The sequence below is a fragment of the Muntiacus reevesi genome, chromosome 12, assembly GCF_963930625.1.
Source record: "Muntiacus reevesi chromosome 12, mMunRee1.1, whole genome shotgun sequence".
Classification (NCBI taxonomy): Eukaryota; Metazoa; Chordata; class Mammalia; order Artiodactyla; family Cervidae; genus Muntiacus; species Muntiacus reevesi.
The window spans coordinates 4,475,829-4,500,206 of record NC_089260.1 but is presented as its reverse complement, the minus strand read 5'-3'; the positions used below and the strand labels follow the sequence as shown (position 1 = coordinate 4,500,206).

The following is a 24,378-nucleotide window of genomic DNA, read 5'->3' as shown; positions in this document are numbered from 1 at the left end:
TAGGACACAGTCGGGCACCCGCTGGATTCACCTAGGAGGTGAGCATAGATGTGGGAGACGTCTAAGGGCCAACCCTTGGGTTTGGCAGTGTTTAAGATCCAGGGAATGAGGAGCAGGCTGCCACTGAAGTAAGAAAAGTGGGTAGAGTGGGGTCTTGAAAGCCAAGTCAAGAAACAGTGAGTGTGTTAAGTGCTGCTGGCAGGGGGACCCACTTCTGCGAGACTGCATCCCTGGATTTGACTATGGAGACATCATGCCGACCTCGCAGGCAGTTTTGATAAAAAGCCGAAAGCCTTCTTGGAGAGATTGAGGCAGAGTAAAGGAAAGTTGGCGTGGACAGCTGTTCTGAGGATATTTACTGGGAAGAGGAACAGAGAAGTGGGGCGGCGGCTGCAGGAAACTATGGGGCCTCCCCAGGAAGTTTCTTCTCTCCTTCATCTCTTTCCTTTTAAAGACAGAACCATTTCCACACGTGAGGATGCTGAGGAATGACCTGGTCAAGGCGGGAGGGGGGCAATTCGTGATGCAGGAGAGAGAACAGAAAAAAAACCATCAGAGAACCGCACGGTGGGCGGCGGGGCCCTAACCAGACGAGCGGAGGCGAGCGGGGGCGATCGGCCTTAGGTGAGAGGGCCCCTTACCAACCGGAGCCCGGCCCGAGCGCGCGCGGCGGGAGACAGGTGAGGGGTCACACGGCGGTAGGCACGGTGAGGGGCCAGGCACCTCCTGGGTGTCTTTCCTCATCAGCAGAGAGGGGAGAGGCGGCTGCGAGAGGACAAAGTGCGATCCTTGTCGAGGAGCGCCGAGGTAAGCCGTGGAGCAGCAATGCTGGCCCCACCGAGGCCCCGTTGGGCTCAGCGTCCCGAATTTAAAGCGGGAGCCGCTGGCATTACTGGGCTTTCCCCTGAGGCCCTGCAGAACGCCGGGTGTTGCCAAGGGGCAGGCAGGGAACAAAAGGGGGCGGCCTCGTCCCACGCTGCGCTGTAGCACTGAATAAACGCCCATGTGTCAAATGCAGCAAATTGACTTTAAACGTTTACATTTACTATTGTAACACCTGACCATAAGGGGAGCATAAGCCATAAAGGAAGCATCTACTAGATGCTTGACTTCTCAGGACAAACAGAAGCCTTTGAAAGACACAGATCTCCCCTCCAAATATTACATCTTTTTGTAAAAATGCCACCACCAGTGAACAAAGCGATATCCACAGTTGGAACAAAACAAGAGCGTGTGATGCTTTTAAGTCAAACAGAACGCGGAGAGCTGACAGAGCTCACGCTTAAGTGCAAACAGGGCTTCAGGAATGTTCTGGCCCCACCCCTTCACTTTGGCAGATGACTCCAGTAAGACCCGGTGCTAACTCCGGGGTGCTAACGAGAGATGGGGGTGCTAACGAGAGATGGCTGCTAGCTTTATTTGGGTTAGGATTAGCTGCAACTCATTTGCTCAAGGATGTTATCCCCATGAAGCCTGACGCTGCGCTCAAAGGGGCTGACATAAACACAGTAACTATGGAAACGTACTGTCTTTGAGGTTCTCCATCTACAAAGCAGAAACTTCACTCTCTTCCAGGACCACAACTGTTGATACACGTGCACTGGATGTCTTAGCCACTGTGCTTCAGAGACTAACATTACAGCGAGGAAGTCCAGATCCAAAAATCAACTGTGCAACAGAATCATCAAATTACAAAACATCAATTAACTATACACACATGCACACAAACATGCACAAGTGATGGGATCCTGAAAATAAGGTAGGAGGACCTCAAGTGATGCATCAAGACGGCTTATAAAATATTTAATGAGAATTTTTAAAAAACCTGAGTAAATTCATTTTCAACTGTGCTCGATAATGTTACTTTGCTTTATCTCATAATAAGATTACTTGTTTCAAACACTGCTAAAGATAATTGAGATGTAAAATGTTTGATTTCAACCCACAGTTAAGAAGAACCATTTATAAGCCAGTAATAGGATAATTCTGTAATAGGCTCTTGCACAGATACTATCTAATTTAACACTCACAACTGCTTTGTAAAGTAGGTATCATTCTCCCTGTTTTTTAGGAAACAGATTCAGAAGGCTAATGAATAGTCAGATGGAATTTGGCATTAATTATACATTTATGAAACAAATTTGTGGCAAAATATTTCCACATGGGCTATCACTCTAAAAGACTCTAAACACACGTGGCGGACAGTCAGAGGCTCCCAAGTATGCACATCCACCGAAGCGCAACTCAGGTGCCACTGGTGGCCTCACTGAGGGCAAAAATGGTCTGAGAAAGCAGAGGCCGTCATGTCCATATACGCATTTACTTAAAAATGATGACCAGTAAAAACATTATAAACACATTCAAGGCTTCAAGACCATGGCTACCACCGTCCAGAATGAGGCTGAAAAAATGAAACAGTTCTGGAAAGTGAAGTGTTACAAGAGACTGAAAAAAGATTACTGAAGGTGGGGGCAGAAAGGACAGAGATCCTGGAGGAGGCTGCTTTGTGCTTTCAATGCATCTGCAGGTGTTGAATCAATAAGGAAATTAAACGCCACAAAGTAACACACTTACTTTCAGGATACACACCGCCCCCTCCAGAAGCAGCACTAAGCGTTAGGCAGGTGTTTCAACCTTTTCCTGAACGACTCTCTCCTTAGTCTGCGGTGCTTTCACTACCCCAGACTAACTGCTCCTGCATATGACATTTCAAATGCGTAAGGCTTTAACTTTGTTCTAATTCTTAAAATGTTCTAACAGACTCTGCATAAACCTTTACAAAGAAGCTTAACTGTACTGTCTTACGCAAGTCAGCAAAGAGCTCTCAAAAGGAAAAACAAGGCAGTTGATAAAATACCTATTTAAGTAGGAAAAGCATACTAAGACTCAGTTCTAGAGACTGTTCGCTGGAGTCCCCAGCTGCATGCTTTGAAATTCTCATGTACGTTACGTTGTTAAACCAGGAACCAAACTAAGCAGCATCTGCTATTCTACCACTGGGCTCTGCATCTGTACATTTTTTATAACCCTGATGGGTAGTCATGTATGGATGTGAGAGTTGGACTATATAAGAAAGCTGAGTGCTGAAGAATTGATGCTTTTGAACTGTGGTGTTGGAGAAGACTCTTGAGAGTCCCTTGGACTGCAAGGAGATCCAACCAGTCCATCCTAAACGAGATCAGTCCTGGGTGTTCATTGGAAGGACTGATGCTGAAACTCCAATACACTGGCCATCTTATACGAAGAGCTGACTCATTTGAAAAGACCCTGATGCTGGGAAAGACTGAAGGTGGGAGGAGAAGGGGACGATAAGAGGATGAGATGGTTGGATGGCATCACCGACTCGATGGACATGAGTTTGAGTAAACTCTGGGAGTTGGTGATGGACACGGAGGCCTGGTGTGCTGCAGTCCATGGGGTCGCAAGGAGTCAGACACGACTGAGTGACTGAACTAATGGTTAGAAGTTAGGAACCAGAGAAGTGGTGAAGAAGTCAAGGACATGGGCTAGGCTGTGAGATAGCAGCTAAGATGTTGTGGAGAGTAAATGAGTATATCCAAAACACTTAGGAGACTGCCTTGCACAAGTATTACATCGTGTTAGCCATTATGACTATTACTGATCCAGTTTCTCACTTACAGTAAGAAAACACTGACCTTTGAAAAACGTATCATGGAACGTAAAGACCATCTTTATTTATCTGCAACTTTAATACTTCAGAACACAGTCAAGCACAATGAAGTAGAAGCAAAAATAGATGCAAAAAGCTATGTTTTACTACTCAAAAGAGTTCAGTCATTTGGATCCTATGTATTCCTCTTCTATGATTCCTATCAGTGGGGCTACTTAATGTCAATGTGCATAGGAGAACTGGAAGTACCATCCAGGACACTGGTGAGGAATCACAACAACAATCAAGGGATGTGGCAGAAATTATAGAAAGGATAAAAACCTCACTGACAAAGCTAAAGCCACTGGACACAGCAATAATCCACCATACTTAGAAAAGCTTTGGGGTTATCACCTCTAAGGGATACAAAAAATAATATTCATCATGACTAACCTGAGTTAGACAAAAACTAAGTGCAGTTTTTTAGTTTTAAACAGACATGTAATGGATTTTGGAAATTTTTCAAACCAAAATGGTTAAATGTTCTTCTATAAGAAATGTCATTAATAGACATAAACCCTTAGCTAATCAGAAAACTCCTGCTATGGACAAAAGGATAAACAATGGTTTCAGAATACCTAGACTTGTCATATTCAAGGATACACTAGTCGGATTTTAAAATGAACCTAAAAATCTCAAAGGGATTACAGTGCATGTGACCAATGGCTGAGTTACACTCCATTTTCATGTCAGTTTCCTTCACAACTGTGACCGGCAGCCAGTCTCCTATTGCTGCTGTCCAAATCACCACAAATTTAGGGACTTAACCCAACGCAGATGTATTATCTTACAGGTCTGTAAATCAGAGTCCAAACATGCCTCCCTGAGCCCGAGATACAGTGAGGCTGTGCTCCTTTGGGGTGCTCTAGCGCAGACCCCGTCTCGGCTTCCAGAGTCTGAGGCACTCCTTGGCCAGTGGCTTCTCTCCTCCATGGCTTCCCTGGGGGCTCAGAGGGTAAAGCGTCTGCCTGCAGTGCGGGAGACTAGGGTTCGATCCCTGGGTCAGGAAGATCCCCTGGAGAAGGAAACGGCAACCCACTCCAGTGTTCTTGCCTGGAGAATCCCATGGACAGAGGAGCCTGGCGGGCTACAGTCCACGGGGTCACAAAGAGTCAGAGACGACTGAATGACTTCACTTCCCTCTGTCCTGCAGCAATGGTCGGGCTAGTTGTCTCCACGCTGCCATCTCTCTGGCTCCCTCTTCCACTTTTAAAGACCCTTGTAATTATCAGGGGGCTCAACTGCATAATTCAGGAAAATTCCCTCATCTTAATAACACCAGCTGATCAGCAACTTTAATTTCCCTTAACTGAACATATTCATGGGGCTTCCCTGGTGGCTCAGCGGTAAAGAATCCGTCTGCCAATGCAAGAGACATAAGAGATGTGGGTTTGACCCCTGGGTTGGGAAGATCCTGTGGAGAAGGAAACGGCAGCCCACTCCAGTATTCTCGCCTGGGAAGTCCCACGGACAGAGGTGCCTGGCAGCTACAGTCCACAGGGTTGCAGAGTCAGACATGACCGAAGTGGCTGAGCGCATACCACAGTCACAGGGCCCAGGCATTAGGCCATGGGTATCTTTCAGGAGTCATGTTCTATCTATCACAGCATCTAAGAAAACATTTAAACTGAGACCACAGGGTTTAGAGAATCAGCCAGTGGGGGGTGGGGGCAGTGTGTGTGTGCGCATGAAAATGCGCTCCAGGTAGAAGGGAACAGGTGTGTGTGTGTACACATGCGCTTCAGGCAGAAGGAAAGTTGGGGGGGGGGGGAGGTCTGTGTGTGTGCAAACATTTGCTCCAGGCAGAAGGGAAAGTCTGCACCCGCAGTCCTAGGGCAGGAGCAGAGGGTGAGGGAGGCCCCAGAAGGACTGTGGCTGGAGGGCTGGGCGCTGAAGAGGCGGGGGAAGGACGCACCAAGGGGCCGGGGTCCTGGAGGCGCTGGGTGCTGCTCTAAGAAGAGAACCACCTGACCTTAAATGCTCCCCTTTCATACGTGAGAACAGCACCGGAGTCTCTGAGGCCCGTGGAGCTGGCTCGCCCCTCACTGCCCCCTGGAGTAATGCGGCTCTCCCGTCGCAGCCCCCGGGCTCAGCGGGTCCACACCTCTCTGAGCCCGGAGAAGGGTCCAGCTCCCATCTCCCTCCCTCTGCCCCTCAGCTGTAAGCTCCAACCTACTAAGGAAGGGGCCAGGGTGCACAATGGTTAACTCGTGTTTACTGAGTGAAATGGAAAAACCTAGAATCAACTTACATATACCTACCTGTAAGAATGGTGAGTTTTTGAGGATAGCACTAAATTGAGGCTCTCAAAATTTATGTTTACAATTTGAGAAAATAAAAGTTATCACCTCAGCTATAAAAAGGTTAACAAATTGGGGAAATACTGAAAATTGAAAATAGTCGCTCCCTGGGTAGTGGTGTACTGGGTAGTTTTTATCCCGGACTATATTCATTTCTTCCCAAGTTTTCTACTATTTGTATGCTATTTCAAGATATCAGTCAGTCAGTTCAGTTGCTCAGTCGTGTCCGACTCTTTGATACCCCATGATCCGCAGCACACCAGGTCTCCCTGTCCATCACCAACTCCTGGAGTTTACTCAAACTCATGTCCATCAAGTCGGTGATGCCATCTAGCCATCTCATCCTCTTATCGTCCCCTTCTCCTCCTGCCCCCAATCCCTCCCAGCATCAGGGTCTTTTCCAATGAGTCAGCTCTTCGCATGAGGTGGCCAAAGTATTGGAGTTTCAGTTTCAGCATCAGTCCTTCCAATGAACACCCAGGACAGATTTCCTTTAGGATGGACTGGTTGGATCTCCTTGCAGTCCAAGGGACTCTCAAGAGTCTTCTCCAACACCACAGTTCAAAAGCATCAATTCTTCAGCACTCAGCTTTCTTCACAGTCCAACTCTCACATCCATACATGACCACTGGAAAAACCATAGCCTTGACTAGATGGACCTTTGTTGGCAGAGTAATGTCTCTGCTTTTTAATGTGCTATCTGGGTTGGTCATAAGTTTGCTTCCAAGGAGTAAGCGTCTTTTAATTTCATGGCTGCAATCACCATCTGCAGTGATGTTGGAGCCCCCCAAAATAAAGTCTGACACTGTTTCCACTGTTTCCCCATCTATTTCCCATGAAGTGATGGGACCGGATGCCATGATCTTAGTTTTCTGGATGTTGAGCTTTAAGCCAACTTTTTCACTCTCCTCTTTCACTTTCATCAGGAGGCTTTTTAATTCCTCTTCACTTTCTGCCATAAGGGTGGTGTCATCTGTCTATCTGAGGTTATTGATATTTCTCCCAGCAATCCTGATTCCAGCTTGTGCTTCTTCCAGCCCAGCATCTCTCATGATGTACTCTGCATATAAGTTAAATAAGCAGGGTGACAATATACAGCCTTGATGTACTCCTTTCCCTATCTGGAACCAGTCTGTTGTTCCATGTCCAGTTCTAACTATTGCTTCCTGACAGGTTTCTCAAGAGGCAGGTCAGGTGGTCTGGTATTCCTATCTCTTTCGGAATTTTCCACAGTATATTGTGATCCACACAAAGACTTTGGCATAGTCAATAAAGCAGAAATAGATGTTTTTCTGGAACTCTCTTGCTTTTTTGATGATCCACAGGATGTTGGCAATTTGATCTCTGATTCCTCTGCCTTTTCTAAAACCAGCTTGAACATCTGGAAGTTCACAGTTCACGTATTGCTGAAGCCTGGCTTGGAGAATTTTGAGCATTACTTTATTAGCACATGAGATGAGTGCAACTGTGCGGTAGTTTGAGCATTCTTTGGCATTGCCTTTCTTTGGGATTGGAATGAAAACTGACCTTTTCCAGTCCTGTGGCCAATACTGAGTTTTCCAAATTTGCTGGAATACTGACTGCAGCACTTTCACAGCATCATCTTTCAGGATTTGAAATAGCTCAACTGGAATTCTATCACCTCCACTAGCTTTGTTCATAGTAATGCTTCCTAAGGCCCACTTGACTTCACATTCCAGGGTGTCTGGCTCTAGGTGAGTGATCACACCATCGTGATTATCTGGGTCATGAAGATCTTTTTTGTACATTTCTTTTTTTTTTTTTTTTGACCTTCAGAGTCCGCCAGAGTGTAGCCCTGGCCGGGACTCATCAATTGCCCCCACAACCGTTCGCCTGTTCACTGAAACTCCCAAAAAGGAAAGGAGTTGAGGGAAGATCAGAGAAGAGGAGGAAAGGAGAGTAAGTCAGAAGAGAGAGAAGAGAACGATGCACCAGAAGAGAACGAGACCAGAGACAATGCTGGCACACACAAAACACGGAGAGCCGAAGACAAACACACGGACAAACAAACGTCGGCCGACGACACAGCGCTGGGTTTTCGGGCCCCCTGAATTCTCTTGCCTCCCGGTAGCAGATTCACCTTACCGAATGGCGCCCGCTGTTCACCAGACTCGGGATCAGGAGAGGAACTCCCCTTCCCGCGGAGCCGGCAGCCTTCCAGTGCGCTCGCTGGCCTCGGTCTTGCGCTGGCTGGAACGTTCAATCCGTTCCCTCTTTATAGAAAGCTTTCTCCTGCGCCAGTTACCTTCCTCCTTCTCACCGGTGCTATTATTTATCCTTCCCCTCTGTCCTGAAAGTGTTCTCTTTCCCCGGTCAAAGGATCCCAGACGAGCCCCCAAATGTTATGCCTGATGTCCGAATCCCTGAGCGGGAAGAGAGAAGGCTTCCAAGACAATGCAACTCACAAAAAAAGGGAGGTTTATTGCTGACTCAAGTCAGGGCTCCTGCTGCATGTCCAACGCAGTGGTACGGGGTCAGAGAGCCTTTTTTGTACATTTCTTCTGTGTATTCTTGCCACCTCTTCTTAATATCTTCTGCTTCTGTTAGGCCCATACGATTTCTGTCCTTTATCAAACCCATCTTTGCATGAAATGTTCCCTTGGTATTTCTAATTTTCTTGAAGAGATCTCTAGTCTTTCCCATTCTGTTGTTTTCCTGTTTCTTTGCATTGATCACTGAGGAATGCTTTCTTATCTCTCCTTGCTATTCTTTGGAAATCTGCATTCAAATGGGAATACCTTTCCTTTACTCCTTTTTGCTTCTCTTCTTTTCTCAGGTATTTGTAAGGCCTCCTCAGACAACCATTTTGCCTTTTTGCATTTCTTTTCCTTGGCGATGGTCTTGATCCCTGTCTCCTGTACAATGTCACGAACCTCCATCCATAGTTCATCAGGCACTCTATCAGATCTACTCCCTTAAATCTATTTCTCACTTCCACTGTATAGTCGTAAGAGATCTGATTTAGATCATACCTGAATGGTCTAGTGGTTTTCCCTACTTTCTTCAATTTAAGTCTGAATTTGGCAATAAGGAGTTCATGATTTGAGCCACAGTCAGCTCCTGGTCTTGTTTTTGCTGACTGTATAGAGCTTCTCCATCTTTGGCTGCAAAGAATATAATCAATCTGATTTCGGTGTTGCCCCTCTGGTGATGTCCATGTGTAGAGTCTTCTCTTATGTTGTTGGAAGAGGGTGTTTGCTATGACCAGTGCGTTCTCTTGGCAAAAGTCTATTAGCCTTTGCCCTGCTTCATTCCATACTCCAAGGCCAAATTTGCCTGTTACTCCAGGTGTTTCTTGCCTTCCAACTTTTGCATTCCAGTCCCCTATAATGAAAAGGACATCTTTTTTGGGTGTTAGTTCTAGCTTGTAGGTCTTCATAGAACTGTTCAACTTCAGCTTCTTCAGCGTTACTGGTTGGGGCATAGGCTTGGATTACTGTGATACTGAATGGTTTGCCTTGGAAACAAACAGAGATCATTCTGTCATTTTTGAGACTGCATCCAAGTACTGCATTTCGGACTCTTCTGTTGACCATGAGGACTACTCCATTTCTTCTAAGAGATTCCTGCCCACAGTAGTAGACATAATGGTCATCTGAGTTAATTCACCCATTCCAGTCCATTTTAGTTCACTGATTCCTAGAATGTCGACATTCACTCTTGCCATCTGTTTGACTACTTCTAATTTGCCTTGATTCATGGACCTAACAATCCAGGTTCCTATGCAATACTGCTCTTTACAGCACTGGACATTGCTTCTATCACCAGTCACATCCACAACTGGGTATTGTTTTTGCTTTGGCTCCATCTCTTCATTCTTTCTGGAGTTATTTCTCCACTGATCTCCAGTAGCATATTGGGCACCTACCGACCTGGGGAGTTTCTCTTTCAGTATCCCGTCATTTTGCCTTTAGATATACTTTAACTTAAAAAAGGTAAACCTCCCTTGTACAAACATATTAAGTTTAAGACAGAAAGGGAGATCCATGAACTAATAATTGGGGAAATTCAGTCTTAAATGGCAAAATCTAAAAGAAATGTACTTATAAGAAATATTTATCATACCCAAATGTACCATACTAAAGAATAATGTACAACACATGTCCAGACAAAGGCACGTGTGATCCATGTTGCTAAGGACTATATAAACAATGACTTTTACGATTTGCCTTTGGATTATGACCTCTATCAGTTTACACCATTGAGTGCACCTGATATTAAGGCAGACTTTCTCTGGAAATCAGTACCTTTACTCCTGATTTCTCGTTGCCTGGTATACTACAATTAAAGTTTTTGATTCCTTTCCTATGTTGGTGCTTTTCTTGTAGACAACAGATGCCTGAATTTTTTTCCATCTAAACCACCTTACTAAGAACAAAGGAATTGGATACATTCACATACTGGAGAAACTAGTAGGTTTCAATCATTACTCATTTGATGTTTTTTGTGTATTATGCTTTCATGCATTTTATCTTTTGATCCTTTTCACAGATTTGTTAAGCTTTCTGTTATTTTTACTCCCCTGTAAGTGAGCTAGTAATTCTCTAGCTAGTGTGTCTCTAGTCTGTTAAGTTACCTTTTGAAGAAGGAAATGGCAACCCACTCCAGTATTCTTGCCTGGAAAATCCCATGGAGAGAGGAGTCTGGCTGACTAGTCTATGGGGCCACCAGAGTTGGACACAACTTAGTGACTGAACAACAGCAACGATACCTTTAAAAATTTAACAAGATAAGCAAAATGATGTATCAAATTAACAAAAGCTCAACACCTGGGCACTCTGCTAATGAAATCTCTGTTAACTGAGCGTCTCAACTAAATCCTCCTTGCTCTTCTTAGATGAGAATATACCTAACGTGTCTCCAGTTGTGCCTACACACTTCCCAGTCAAGGGAAGGCTCTCCCAGCAGTGGAGGCCCTTGCATCATCTTGAGCATCCTTTCATTCACTGCTCAGTCCCCTGGAACACAGATGATGATTAGCTGCAATTATGCCAATCTTGTTCTTTTTAACAATATAAAATTTTAAATCTTATAATTTTCCTATTCCCCAGTAAGTAAAACAAAATAGAATTTTACTGTAAAAGTACATTTTAATTTATTCCATTAAAGAAATGACTCTCAAAGCTTACTAATTTCCACTAGAAATTAGGTCCCTTAATTAAGATTTAAATGCCATATATGTGTGCATGATCAGTCGCTTCAGTCGACTTTGCGACCCTTTGGATTACAGCCCTCCAGTCTCCTCCGTCCATGGGATTCTTCAGGCAAGAATACTGGAGTGGGTTGCTATGCCCTCCTCCAGGGGATCTTCCTGACCCAGGGATCAAACCTGGCCATAATATGCTGCTATTCAGACATAAGCAGAGACTATTCCAGAGCATATAAAAGAGGAATTTCTTCCATCCATAGCTTCCAACATTTCCCCAAGAGTAGCTCTCATCAGTCTTAGTGAGCTCCTAAAGGGTCAATTCTGTTCCAACATTAACTCCTTCTACTACCAGAACAGTGCTTTTTGATTCATGAATAAGGCAGAAAAGAAGAGGAACGAGAGTTCATTCCATGGTTCTCAGATGTCAGAATATATCAAAACTACCTGGGGGTATCTATGTAAAAATGCCAATTCCTAGGCTCCTTCTCTAGCGCTATAGAACCTGATTTCCCAGGTCCCATGTTAGAATCTATTATCTTTAAAAATTCAGGAGAGGCTGATGCATTTGACCTTTGGTCTACACACCGAGAAAGTCAGTATAATCCCTTTCAAGGCCACCAGCTTTCTTGAAGCACTGGGGAGGAGGGACTGTAGTTTTGCACAAAAATAAAATCTGCCTGGTGCGTCTCAGTTCACAACTACTGCCACCACTGAGGATGGCTCATCCCTTCCTCCTCCTTCCACCTTAATGATAAAACAGAAAGGGTATGGGACATAGCCAAGACACACTGCTGACAAGTGGCAGAATCAAGACCAAGAACTCATTAGTACTCTTTTGGCTATAAGCCTGTCCAGAACTGCAAAATGAGATGGTCGGTTTCTTTTTTATTTTCTTTTTCTCTAGAAAAGTCATTCTTCACGTTATACCAAAACTTTGGAGGTAGGCAGGTACTTTACCTAACATGGCATCAGTTCTGACATCAGATTATTCAGCTTCTTACCTCCTTTTTTGCAGATACTGGCTGTAGCCGATTAACCTTATTAAACCTCAATCTCCTAATGAACAAAATGAAGGTATAGTAACTCATTTATAGTTTTATTACAAGGATGAAATGTGCTGTTAAAAGTAAAGCAGCTGGCCTAGTACCACGCACTTAGCATTAGCTACTAGTAACCGTGTGTATTAGTGCTGCAGAGCTTTAGTCTCCTAAGGACTCCCTTTTCCCATTTGGTCATGCATCTTGTATTCAACAGATGTTTAATAATTAGATCCTTGAATAGATGTATCCAGAGAAGCTTCCTATATCCATTTTAATATATTTTTTAAAGTAGCTTGAGGCTCATGGCAGAACTGTGTAAAACATAGAGATCTCCCATATGCTTCCTGCCCCCACACATGCAGAACCTCCCCCTTGATCCACATCGTCCCGAGTGGTGCGTCCCAACCGATGAGCCTACTCTGACCCATCACAATGACCCACATCCACAGCTCACATCAGGGTCCCTGTTGGCGTGGTGCCTTCTGCGGGTACAGGACACCAGTCTCACTGCCCTAAAAGTCCTGTGTTCCACCTGTTCATCTCGCTCCCTGAACCCCAGGTCTTTTCCTGTCTCCATAGTTTTGACTTTTCCAGACCCTTATATGGTATCAGTCTTATAGGGCAGCCTTTTCAGATTGGCTACTCTCACTTTGTAATATGTATTTAAGGTTCCTCCATGTTTTTTCATGGTCCTAACTCATTGTTTTCCAGCACTGAATACTATTCCGTTGTCTGGATGTACCACAGTTTATTCATTAGTTTGCATACGCAAGGACATCTTGACTGCTTCCCAGTTTTGGCAATTATGAATGAAGCTGCTATAAACATCCATGTGCAGATATCTTTGTGAACATAAGTTTTCCACTCCTTTGCATAAATACCAAGTAGTGTGATAGCTGGATTGTATGGTAAAAGTATGTTCAGTTTGGTAAGAAATTTCTGTAACATTTTGCATTCCCTCTGACACCAAATGAAAGTTCCTACTGCTCCACGTTCTTGCCAGCATTTGGTGGTGTTAGTGTTTTGGATTTCTGCCATTCTATCAGGTACACAGTGGTACTACATTATTGTTTTGCCTTTTTTTACCTGCAGTAAAATACACATAATATAAAATTGGCATCTTAACCCTTTTTTAAGTGTACAGTTCAGTAGTTTTAAGCACCTTCACACTGCTGTGCAACCAATCCTCCAGAATTCTTCTCAGGTTGCACAACTGAGACTCTACACCCACAGTACTAGTTTGCTAGGGCTGCATAATGAAAATACCACAGACTGGGTGGTTCAAACACCAGAAATTTATTTTGTCTCAGTCCCGGAGGCTTGAAGTCCAAGATCAAGGTTTGGGTGGGCTTGTTCTCTTCTGACGTCCCTCTCCTCGGCTTGCAGACAGTGGCCCTCGTCTGTCCTCACCCGCGCTGCCCTCTGTGCGGGCATCCCCGGTGCCCGCGGGTCCAGCCTGCCTCTTCTCACACAGACACCAGTCAGATGGCCTTCGCTCACTCTAATGGCCTCGTTTTAACTGAATCATCTCTTTGAAGGCCTTGTCTTCAAATACAATCACATTCTAATGTACCTGGGGTGAAGACTTTTACATAGGGATTTTGAGGGAGCACAACTGAGCCCCAAAACACCCACGAAGCAACAACTTCCCATTCTCCCCTCCCCCAGCAACAACTCCTCTGCTTTCTGTCTCTATGAACTTGACTACTCCGGTTACTTCATTTTTGAAATCATACAGCATTTGTCTTTGTGTGACTAGCTAAGGTATTAAAGGTTCACCTATGCATGTGTCAGGAATTCCTTCCTTTTTAAGGTTGCATAACCTTTCATTATACATATATATCACAATTTTGCTTATCTAATTCAATTGTGGATGGACCCTTGGGTTGTGTCCACGTTTTGGCTCTTATGAATTATGCTGCTAGGAACATAGGTATACAGGTATCTGTTCAAGACCCTGTTTTCAATTATTTGGGGTATATACTCACAAGTGCAATTGTCCTGTGAAGATTTAAGCACGTATTAAAGTAATGGCTGTTCCACCTAAATCCCTCTCCTTAGGATAATCCTTGCTTTATTCTGTAACATCACATCTTTGCTCAATATCACAAACTAAGGCCTTAGAGTAAATCATGTATTTCTTGCAGGATGTGTATTAATCAGCTAATCATAAATGAGTGTGAGTCAAAGACCTGTGAGATAAGAAACACCATAAATATTTTATCATATGAATCCAGGTATCATTCAGGCAATTGATAACTTGAACAATTATAATAAAAGATAAGGAACATTCTTTAAAAAGTTGATTATGGCATCAAAATAGCAAATATAAAAACCTAGTTATAAGAGGAATTTTCAAAAAAACATATAGACAGTCATAATTATCCTAACTTACTTAAATTCTTAGTTCTAGAAAAATAGAACTAGTTTAATTTATGAAATATTATGGAATTTGTCATCAATATCTTCATTTTCAATGCAGGAGATTAATACTTTCTGTTCTATCATGAGTAGAGGTATAATAAAAATAAATACTCATGCATTTTTCTTTCAAGAAAGATTCCATGCCCTTATACAGATGAAAAACTTAATAAGAAATTAACTTTTTTAGGAGTACTGAAAGGCAGTATAGCACAGAAAATAAGAAAAAATGGTCTAGTTTCAAGTCACAGCTGTCACTTTCTACTGTGTGACATTAGGCAAGTTATATAACCTACTAGTTTTCTCATCTGTGAATTGGGGATGATAAGCCCAAATTTCTAAAGTTAGGAGGATAACATTAGTTAATATATGTAAAATGCCTGGCACGTACTAAGCTTGCAATAAATGCCAACTACTAACGGCATAAATTGACAAACCACATAAATGGAGAGGACCATGACGTAACTTGTCATCTCACTGGAATTAAGAGAGAGTAACTACCCCACTCCCACTGTTGTAAAGGAGGCTATATGGTGGGGGTGTAGGAGGAAGACACTGAATAAAAAATCTTAAACTACTTCGAAGGTGTTTCCATTCCCTCCTTATGGTTAAATTATACTAGAATAGCCTTATTAGAATGTGTTTGCTTTGTTAAGCTATGTCCTCAGTTAGTTAAATTACTAAGAAGAAAGGCATCACTAAGATACAGCATTATGTTCTTATTCTTCAGTAGTATATGTCCTAAGTTAGGAAAGAAACAGCATCTACATGGTGTGGATATTTTATGGATATCTAAGACACTTGGATGTGATGGTTAATATTATTTTTTATAGTCATGATATTCACAGAAATCTTTCATTAATTGCTCTTAAAAAAATATCAAGTGTATAAGGTTGAAATAGACTACCCCCAAGCAAGAATGTAAGAAATACACTACTCCCAAGTAAGAATATAAGAGATAATGATTTTATAACTAATTTCAAATTAGAGAAACTTATCAAAGTTAATCCATCTTCAACATGTATCATCAAAAGTCATGATGATCTTTTACAATGGTGCACAGTAAGAAACATCATTGGAAAGATTTCAATATAAGATTTTTATAATATAAGATTTTACACATATATAAGCAAATGTAAATAAATGAAGTTTACAAACATATTCATATATATGTAAAAAAGAATACCGTTTTTTCCAAATTGCTTTCTACAAGTAAAAAGTCATTAATATAATGAGACCTACTGTTACTGCAGAAACCTTTGAACTTTTCAGAAAGTTTCAGGATGAATGAAACAAAGTTGTTATGAAATATCAAAACTCCACTTCCCGCTCACTGCCTTTTTGACTTCTGGACAGTGAAATCTGACCACCGATGAAACACGAAGACCACAAAGACTTGAGGGAAAAGCAAGGGCAAAGTTCCATCCTATTCCAAGGAAGTTGTAGAAGCCCTCACAGTCAGCCCTCAGAGCTCAGTTTCATCTGGAAAACCCCAAATTTTCCTGATTCCGTACTGAAGGCACAGGCTACAATTGAATTTCTAGATTCTGAATAGCAATCTGCAAGCTGTGTTGTGTAACATCCCTGGCTTTCACCGATGACCTCATGATTTCCTGTGAAATTCTTTAAACAGAATCCAATTTAGTTCATAACAATTTAAATACTACTATATATGCCATAAACCACTTTGAGGGAGGGACAGAGCTATGGAGGAAAGAGCTGGGGGTAGGGGGACGGCGGGGAAGAATAAGGACCAGAATTTCCAAAGGTGTGGGAAAATTCTAGGAATGACACTTCCAAAAGAAAAGACTATAAATCACCTCCCAAAATGCAAAATTTGTGCATCATGCCTTGTTTGTGTAAAGTAGAACAATTCAGATAACTCAACAATCACTTACTGAACACCTACTACACCCAGGAGATGGAGAGGGCATTCCAAGACACCTCACCTCCTGGGGTAACCTGAGAGGAGGGCTCCTGGCAGGGGCCATCAAGTTGGCCTCTTTTTTTGAGTTTCAGGTCAGGGAGAACTAGAAGACCCTCTCTGCTCAGACGCTGCAGCCTACTTTCAGCACAGCCTTGATAACTGCAGCCTTCAAGGGAGGTAAGGTTGTTCCAGCACTCCCTTAGGGGCTAGGACCAATCGCCCGTGTCAGACCAGATTCAGGAGTAAAGCCTAGGAAAAGCCTGCGATGCTTACTGACTCATTAGTAATATTCGTTTGTTCTTAAAGCTTTAGTTCTACTTAAACTGGGTGTGCTGGATGAATTTTAATTCAAATGATCACATTCTTTTGCTCCTCAGCGCTGTGGAATCCTTCCAAATCCGGCCTGGAACGGTTAAGTCACTTTGTTCAACGGAACAGCTTTTGATGCATGTTGTTGTTTGAAAATTCTGAAACTGTAGTAACAGACCAAGCACACGGTCTCAGGAAACCGGAGAGTTTACAAGGCGCTTCCATCTCTTTTGGTGGTAGTTATTAAACATCCCCTCGTCGTGTGATGGCAAGTCTCACTTTTATAAATGTGTATCAGATACCAAATTAAGTCGCAAATCAAAAATCCCTTTTAGTTATCAGGGTTATGAAAAGAAGTGTAAGAGCGAGAGGTATTTTTATTTACTATTATTATTTTAAGAGGAGAACTGAAGAGTTCACTTTGTTTTCGTTTCATCCAGGAGAGGTGGCAAACTCGGGTTTTGTTTGCTTGCTTCAGATACCAAATTAACTGACAAATCAAACATCCTTCTTAGTCATCAGGATTGTGAAAAGTGTAAAAGAGGTGTTTTTATTTACTATTATTAAGAGGAGGACTGAAGCGTTGACTTTTTTGTTTGTTTCATCTAGAAGAGGTGGCAAACACCGGTTTTGCTTGCTTGCTTCAGATACCAAATTAACTCACAAATCAAACATCCCTCTTAGTCACCAGGATTGTGACAAGAAGAGAGAGAGGTGTTTTTATTTATTATTATTATAAGAGGAGGACTGAAGAGTTCACGTTTTGTTTGTTTCATCCAGAAGAGGTGGCAAACTCGGGGTTTGCCTGCTTGCGCGTTTTCAACAACCGACAGACGCCCTCACAGGAATCGCCCACGAAAGCCGCCAGTCCGCACCGGCGGAGACCCCCCGGGCGCCCCGGCCCAGGCCCGGCGCGCTGAGGTGAACGCCATGCGGGCGCCGCGGCTCTTTGTCGGCGGCGCGGCGCGGCCCCTGCTCATGCCCCGCGCCCCTCACCCCCCCCGGCCCGCCCTTCCTCCTCCTGAGACCGCGGCCCGCGCTCACCGCCTTGAGGTCCAGCACGCCATCCTTGGCCTCCTGCAGCAGCGACACGAACTTGGCGGTGAGCAGCCCCAGGCTCTTCTCGTGCCGGCTGCTGCCGGGCCCGGGCGGCGCGCAGCTCGCGGGTTCGGCCGCCGCCATCGCGTCCCCGCGCTCCGCCACCTGCCGGGCCGGACCCGCGGCGGCCGAGGCCGTCGCCGCCCGCCTAGGGCGGGACGAGGGTTCGCGGGCTCCCGGCAGCTACAGGTGCGCGGCGCCCACCCGTCTGGGGCCTTCGCCCCTCCCCTCCCCTCCCCGAGCCCTGGGCAGCTACAAGGGGGCCGCGACCGGGGGCGGGGTGAGAGCGCGAGCCGGCGCGCCGGGGGCGGGGCCCGCCTTTAAATGGCCGGAAGTGACGAGCGGCCCGCCGGCGCTGGGAAACGCGCTTCTCCGAAGGCGGGAGGGGAGAGTGGGGCGGGGCGAGGCGGCATGGTGGGCGGAGCGATGGTGGGAGGGGAGGGGAGGGCGGGACGAGAGGGGTGGGCGGGACGAGAGGGGTGGGAGGGGCAATAGGGCGGGGTGGAGGGGCAATAAGGCGGGGTGGGAGGGGCGGGGCAATAGGGCGGGGTGGGAGGGGCGGGGCAATAGGGCGGGGTGGAAGGGGCGGGGCGATAGGACGAGGCGTGGATGGGGCGGAACGATAGGGTGGGTGGGGCTGGGCGACAGGGCTGGGGGTGGGATAGGGCGGGGCGGCAGGGGCGGCGGCGGCGGCGACGGGGCGGGGCTGCGGGGCGACGGGGCGGGGCGGGAGGCGGATCCCACGACTGGGAAAAGGGGCTTCAGTTCAGTTTAGTTCAGTCGCTAAGTTGTGTCCGACTCTTTGTGACCCCATGGATTGCAGCACGCCAGGCCTCCCTGTCCATCACCAATTCCCAGAGCTTACTCAAACTCATGTCCGCTGAGTCGGTGATGCCATCCAATCATCTCATCCTCTGTCGTCCCCTTCTCCTCCCACCTTCAATCTTTCCCAGCATCAGGGTCTTTAACAGTAGGTCAGTTATTCGCATCAGGTGTCCAAAGTATTGGAGTTCCAGCTTCAGCATCAGTCCTTCCAATGACTATTCAGGACTGATTTCCTTTAGGATGGACTGGTTGGATCTCCTTGCAGTCCAAGGGACTCAAGAGTCTCCTCCAACATCACAGTTCAAAAGCATCATTTCTTCGGCGCTCAGCTTTCTTTATAGTTCAACTTTCTGTTTAACATCAGTGATTTCCAATACCCTGTCTTCCAGGTTGCTGATCCATTCCTATGTATTATTTAGTATACTGTTGATTTCTTCTAGTGTATTTTTCATTTCAGTTTTATATTCTTCATCTTTGGTTGTTACCTGTATTTTCTAACTCTACTGTTAAATACTTCTAGTTCTGCGCTAAAGAATTCCATTCTTTACCAAGTTCTTTGATCATCTTTAAAATCATTCATCCTGAGTTCTTTCCAGGTCGATTGCCTATCTCCACTTCTTTTTCTGGTGTTTTATCTTGTTCCTTCATTTGGAACATGTTCCTCTGTCACTTTATTTTGCCTGACTTGATGTTTTATTTCTGTGTATTTGGTAGGTTGCTTATATTTCCCAGCAATAGCTTCTTGTAGGAGACACAGCTATGAGTCCCAGCAGTCTTCTCCCCTCTTGTCACAAGAGGTAAATGCTCTGGTGGTACCTTGATGTGGGCTGCTAGGGTCCTTCTGTTGTGGCAGGCTGACTACTGTGGGCAGTCTGCTAGGCTTGGTTAGTCCCTGGTCCAGCTGGTGGCCGGGCCCTGCCTTGTGTGGAGGCTGCTGACCATTGGTTGTTGAGAGCAGGTCATGAGGTAAGCTGGCTGCAGAAGCTCAGAGGACTAATACTCACTCACCAGTGCAGTGGGCTGGGTCAGGTTCCAGGAGACCCTAGGGTTGGTTACTGCCCACTGGTGGGTGAGGCCATGTCTTGGGGCTAGTGCTAACCTTTTCGTAGGCATAACCACATCCCGAGGTCCACTTGCAGGGCCCATGGAGTCCCAGAGCTGTTATTGGATAGCGCTGGTTCCTGATGCCCCTCTAATGTGTTCTGTAGCTGGTGTGGGCTTGCTGGTGGGTGAGGCCAAGGCCCCCCAGTCCCAGGGCTCGTGCTGGGCTGTTGGTGGGTGGGCTGGGCTCATCGACTGTGGGGGTTCACTTGTCCTGGGGTTAGGATTAGCCTTCTGGCCTCTGAGGCTTGGTTCCAAGGCAGACTCACTGGTGGGCAGGGCCAGGTGCCTGCTCATTGGTATTGGTGACTGAGGGCTGCTGGGTAGGGGAAGGGCTGGGTCCTGAGGCTTATGAGCTAGAGGGAAGATTCCAACTGGGCACTTGGCCAGCAGCAGTGTCCATGGGGTAGAAATGAACTCCCTAGAATGGCTTCTGCCAGTGCCTAGGTCCCTAGGGCGAGTTCCAGTTGCCTCCTCCCTCTCCAGGGAACTCTTTCAAGATCCCCATGTAGGTCTGACCCAGGCTCCTTTCAAGCCCCTGCTTCTGCACCGGGTTCCCAGAGTGTATGAGAGTTTGTGCACACCCTCTAACAGTGGAGTCATTTTTATGTTTCTCTACCTTGGAGACGTGACTGTCTCTGCTGGCCCTCCTGGGTGTCCCCAGTGTCCCCTCCTCTCGTCACCCAAAGGCTAGGGGCCAGCTGGTCCCAGGAAAGTGTCTGGCCTGCATGCGCGGACTCAGCCTGCAGGCTCTGGTGCTTTAGTTTTCTTACTTCTGGTATCCGTGTCCCGGTACTTAAGGCTGGTCTAGAGGCTTGTGCTTATTTAACTTGTATGCAGAGTACATCATGAGAAACGCTGGGCTGGAGGAAGCACAAGCTGGAATCAAGATCACCAGGAGAAGTATCAATAACCTCGGATATGCAGATGACATCACCCTCATGGCAGAAAGTGAAGAAGAACTGAAGAGCCTCTTGATGAAAGTGAAAGAGGAGAGTGAAAAAGTTGGCTTAAAACTCAACATTCAGAAAACTAAGATCATGGCATCTGGTCCCATCACTTCATGGCAAATAGATGGGGAAACAGTGGAAACAGTGTCAGACTTTAATCACTGCAGATGGTGACTGCAGCCATGAAATTAAAAGATGCTTGCTCCTTTGAAGAAAAGTTATGACTAACATAGACAGCATATTAAAAAACAGAGACATTACTTTACCAACAAAGGTCTGTCTAGTCAAGGCTATGTTTTTTCCAGTAGTCACGTATGGATGTGAGGGTTGGACTATAAAGAAAGCTGAGCGCTGCAGAATCAATGCTTTTGAACTGTGGTGTTGGAGAAGACTCTTGAGAGTCCCTTGGACTGCAAGGAGATCCAACCAGTCCATCCTAAAGGAGATCAGTCCTGGGCGTTCATTGGAAGGACTGATGCGGAAGCTGAAAGTCCAATACTTTGGCCACTTTATACAGAGAACTGACTCATTTGAAAAGACCCTGATGCTGGAAACGATTGAAGGCAGGAGGAGAAGGGGATGACAGAGAATTGATATGGTTGGATGGCATCACTGACTCAATGGACATGAGTTTGAGTAAACTCTGGGAGTTGGTGATGGACAGGGAGGCCTGGCATGCTTCAGTCCATGGGGTCCCAAGTCGGACACGACAGAATGACTGAATTGACTGATTGAGAGGCTTGTGCTGGCTTCTAGGCAGGAGAGGCTGGTACCTACCCCTCGAGGGTGGAGCTGGGTCTTGGTTCCATGGTGGGCAGGACCATGACTAGGGGCACGTCTAGAGGTGGCTGTGGGCTCAGGAAGTCTGTCTGCTGACAGGTGGGGCTGTGTTGTTTGGCCTGAAGCATTCCATCACTAGAGCCTACAGGCTGTTGGGTGGGGCCAGGTCTAATGATCCAAGCAAGATATCTGCCTCCAGTGAATTCACCTAGATGAACACTGCCCTGTATCTCTGCCATCACTATGTATGTCCCCAGGGCAGGGCAGAGCTGCCCCTTGCCTCCCTAAGAAACCCTCCAAGACCAGCAGGTAGGTCTGGTCTTCAGTTCAATTCAGTCGCTCAGTCGTGTCTGACTCTTTGTGACCCCATGAACCGCAGCACGCCAGGCCTCCCTGTCCATCACCAACTCCTGGAGTTTATTCAAACTCATGTCCATCGAGTTGGTGATGCTAACCAGCCATCTCATCCTCTGTCGTCCCCTTCTCCTCCTGCCCCCAATCCCTCCCAGCATCAGGGTCTTTTCCAACGAGTCAATTCTTCACATGAGGTGGCCAAAGTACTGCAGTTTCAACTCAGGGCTGATCTCCTTTAGGATGGACTGGTTGATCTCCTTGCAGTCCAAGGGACTCTCAAGAGTCTTCTCCAACACCACACTTCAAAAACATCAATTCTTCGGCACTCGGCTTTCTTCACAGTCCAACTCTCACATCCATACATGACCACTGGAAAAACCATAGCCTTGACTAGATGGACCTTTGTTGGCAAAGTAATGTCTCTGTTTTTAATGTGCTATCTGGGTTGGTCATAAGTTTGCTTCCAAGGAGTAAGCGTCTTTTAATTTCATGGCTGCAATCACCATCTGCAGTGATTTTGGAGCCCCCCAAAATAAAGTCTGACACTGTTTCCACTGTTTCCCCATCTATTTCCCATGAAGTGATGGGACCGGATGCCATGATCTTAGTTTTTTGAATGCTGAGCTTTAAGCCAACTTTTTCACTTTTCTCTTTCACTTTCATCAAGAGGCTTTTTAGTTCCTCTTCACTTTCTGCTGTAAGGGTGTCTGGCCTTGGCAACTATTAAGTTGCTGCTTTCTCTGTTGGTCCTGGTACACATGAGATTTTGTGTGTACCCTTTAAGAATGAAGTCTCTATTTCTCCCCAACACTGTGAAGCTTCTGCAGTCAAGCCTTAGTGGTCTGCAAAGCTGAATGCTCTGGGGGTTTCTCTTACTGGTGCTGCACTCCCAGTCTGGGGGCCCTGATGAGGGGCTCAGAGCTCTCATTCCTGTGGGAGAACCTCTGTAATACAATTATTCTCTAGTTTGTGGGTGGCCCACCTTGTGGGTATGAGATTTGATTATATCATGGGTCTGCCTCTCTTGCCAGTCTCATTTGGTTCCTTCCTTATGTCTTTAGCTGTAGAGATTTTCTGGTAAGGTTCGGTCTTTTTAAGTGATGGTTATTCTGCAGATTGTTGTGATTCTGGGGTGCTCCTGAGAGGAGGTGAGCTTAGGTTCCCTCAACTCTACCATCTTGACTGCTTTTCTCCTGTAGTTTTCTAGTTAAGTTTTTAAATAAGGAAGTGTGAGTTTTCTAGCTTTTCCTTTTTGAAGATTGTTTTGGCCCAGATTCCTTGATTTTCTATATGAATTTTAGAGACATGTTGTCAACTTGTGCAAATAAGTCAGCTAGCTGAGATTTTGGTGGGGATTGCATTTAATCTGTAGATGAATTTGGGGGAGAATTACCATTTTGTCAATATTAAGTCTTCTAACCCATGAATATTGTCTCTTTTCAATAATGTTTTGTAGTTTTCAGAGATTGAGATTTTAACTTTTGTTAAATATAAACCTAAGAGTTTTATGTTTAAACTTTATTGTCAGTGGAATTTTTTTTAAAAAAATTTAACGACTTTATTAAGGCATGATTGACATGTAAAAGCTGTAATATTTAATCTATACAATTTGATGAGTGGGAATAAGTATACACATGAAATTATGACCATCATAAGGAAACATATTTGTCAGCTTCCAAAGTTTCCTCCCACTCTGTTATTTCTTTGTATTCATTTTTGATTCTAGTCATTTAAGCCTTTTTTCCCTTCATTAATCTAGCTCAAGATTTGTCTGTTTTTCAAAGTCAAAAATTTAGATGCATTTTTTTCAATTCTTTCATTAATTTTTGCTCTAATTTTTCTTTCATTTTTTTTGTTTTGGCTTTAGTTTGCTCCTTTTCCCCCTGTATCTCATAGGTAGAGGGGCTTCCCTGGTGGCTCAGATGGTAAGAATCCACCTGCAATGCAGGAGACCCGGGTTCCATCCCAGGGTCGAGATTTCCTTGAAGGGAAAGGCTACCCACTCCAGTATTCTTGCCTGGAGAATTCCATGGACAGAGGAGCCTGCTGGGCTGTCGTACATGGGATCGCAGAGTTGGTCACAACTGAGTGACTAACATTATAGGTGGAAGATTAGGATGTTGATCTCAAATATTTCTTTTTAATATAGTTGCTTGCAGATAAAAATTTCCTTCTAATTACTTTAGCTACATCTCGTATTTTCTATTTCCATTCACCTCAAAGGATTTTTCTAATTTCACGATATATTCTTTGATACAGTAGTTGTTCATTTCCACACTGTAAATTCCCCAAACTTGTTACTTTTCTAATTTCAGTTCACTGTGTTCAGGGAGCATACTTTGTGTTATTTCAATAATTCCAAATCCACTGAGGCTTGCTTTTTGATCTTGTATCTCATCTATACTGCAGAAGGTTCCAGGTGCACTTTGGAAG

The 24,378-nt window shown here is 45.0% G+C and overlaps 1 protein-coding gene across 2 annotated transcripts in view; it reads right to left on the bottom strand.

Annotated features, from left to right (window-relative positions):
• Positions 1-18,194, bottom strand: part of E2F5 (E2F transcription factor 5) — a 29,238-nt gene extending 11,044 nt beyond the window's left edge. Inside the window, exon 1 of one of the 2 annotated variants that reach the window (XM_065902581.1) lies at positions 17,882-18,194. In XM_065902581.1, coding sequence (XP_065758653.1) covers positions 17,882-18,019 — 138 coding nt within the window. In that variant the 5' untranslated portion in view covers positions 18,020-18,194. The remainder of the gene's footprint in view (positions 1-17,881) is intronic. The other variant, XM_065902580.1, reaches the window with a different exon arrangement.
• Positions 18,195-24,378: the final 6,184 nt, after the last annotated feature.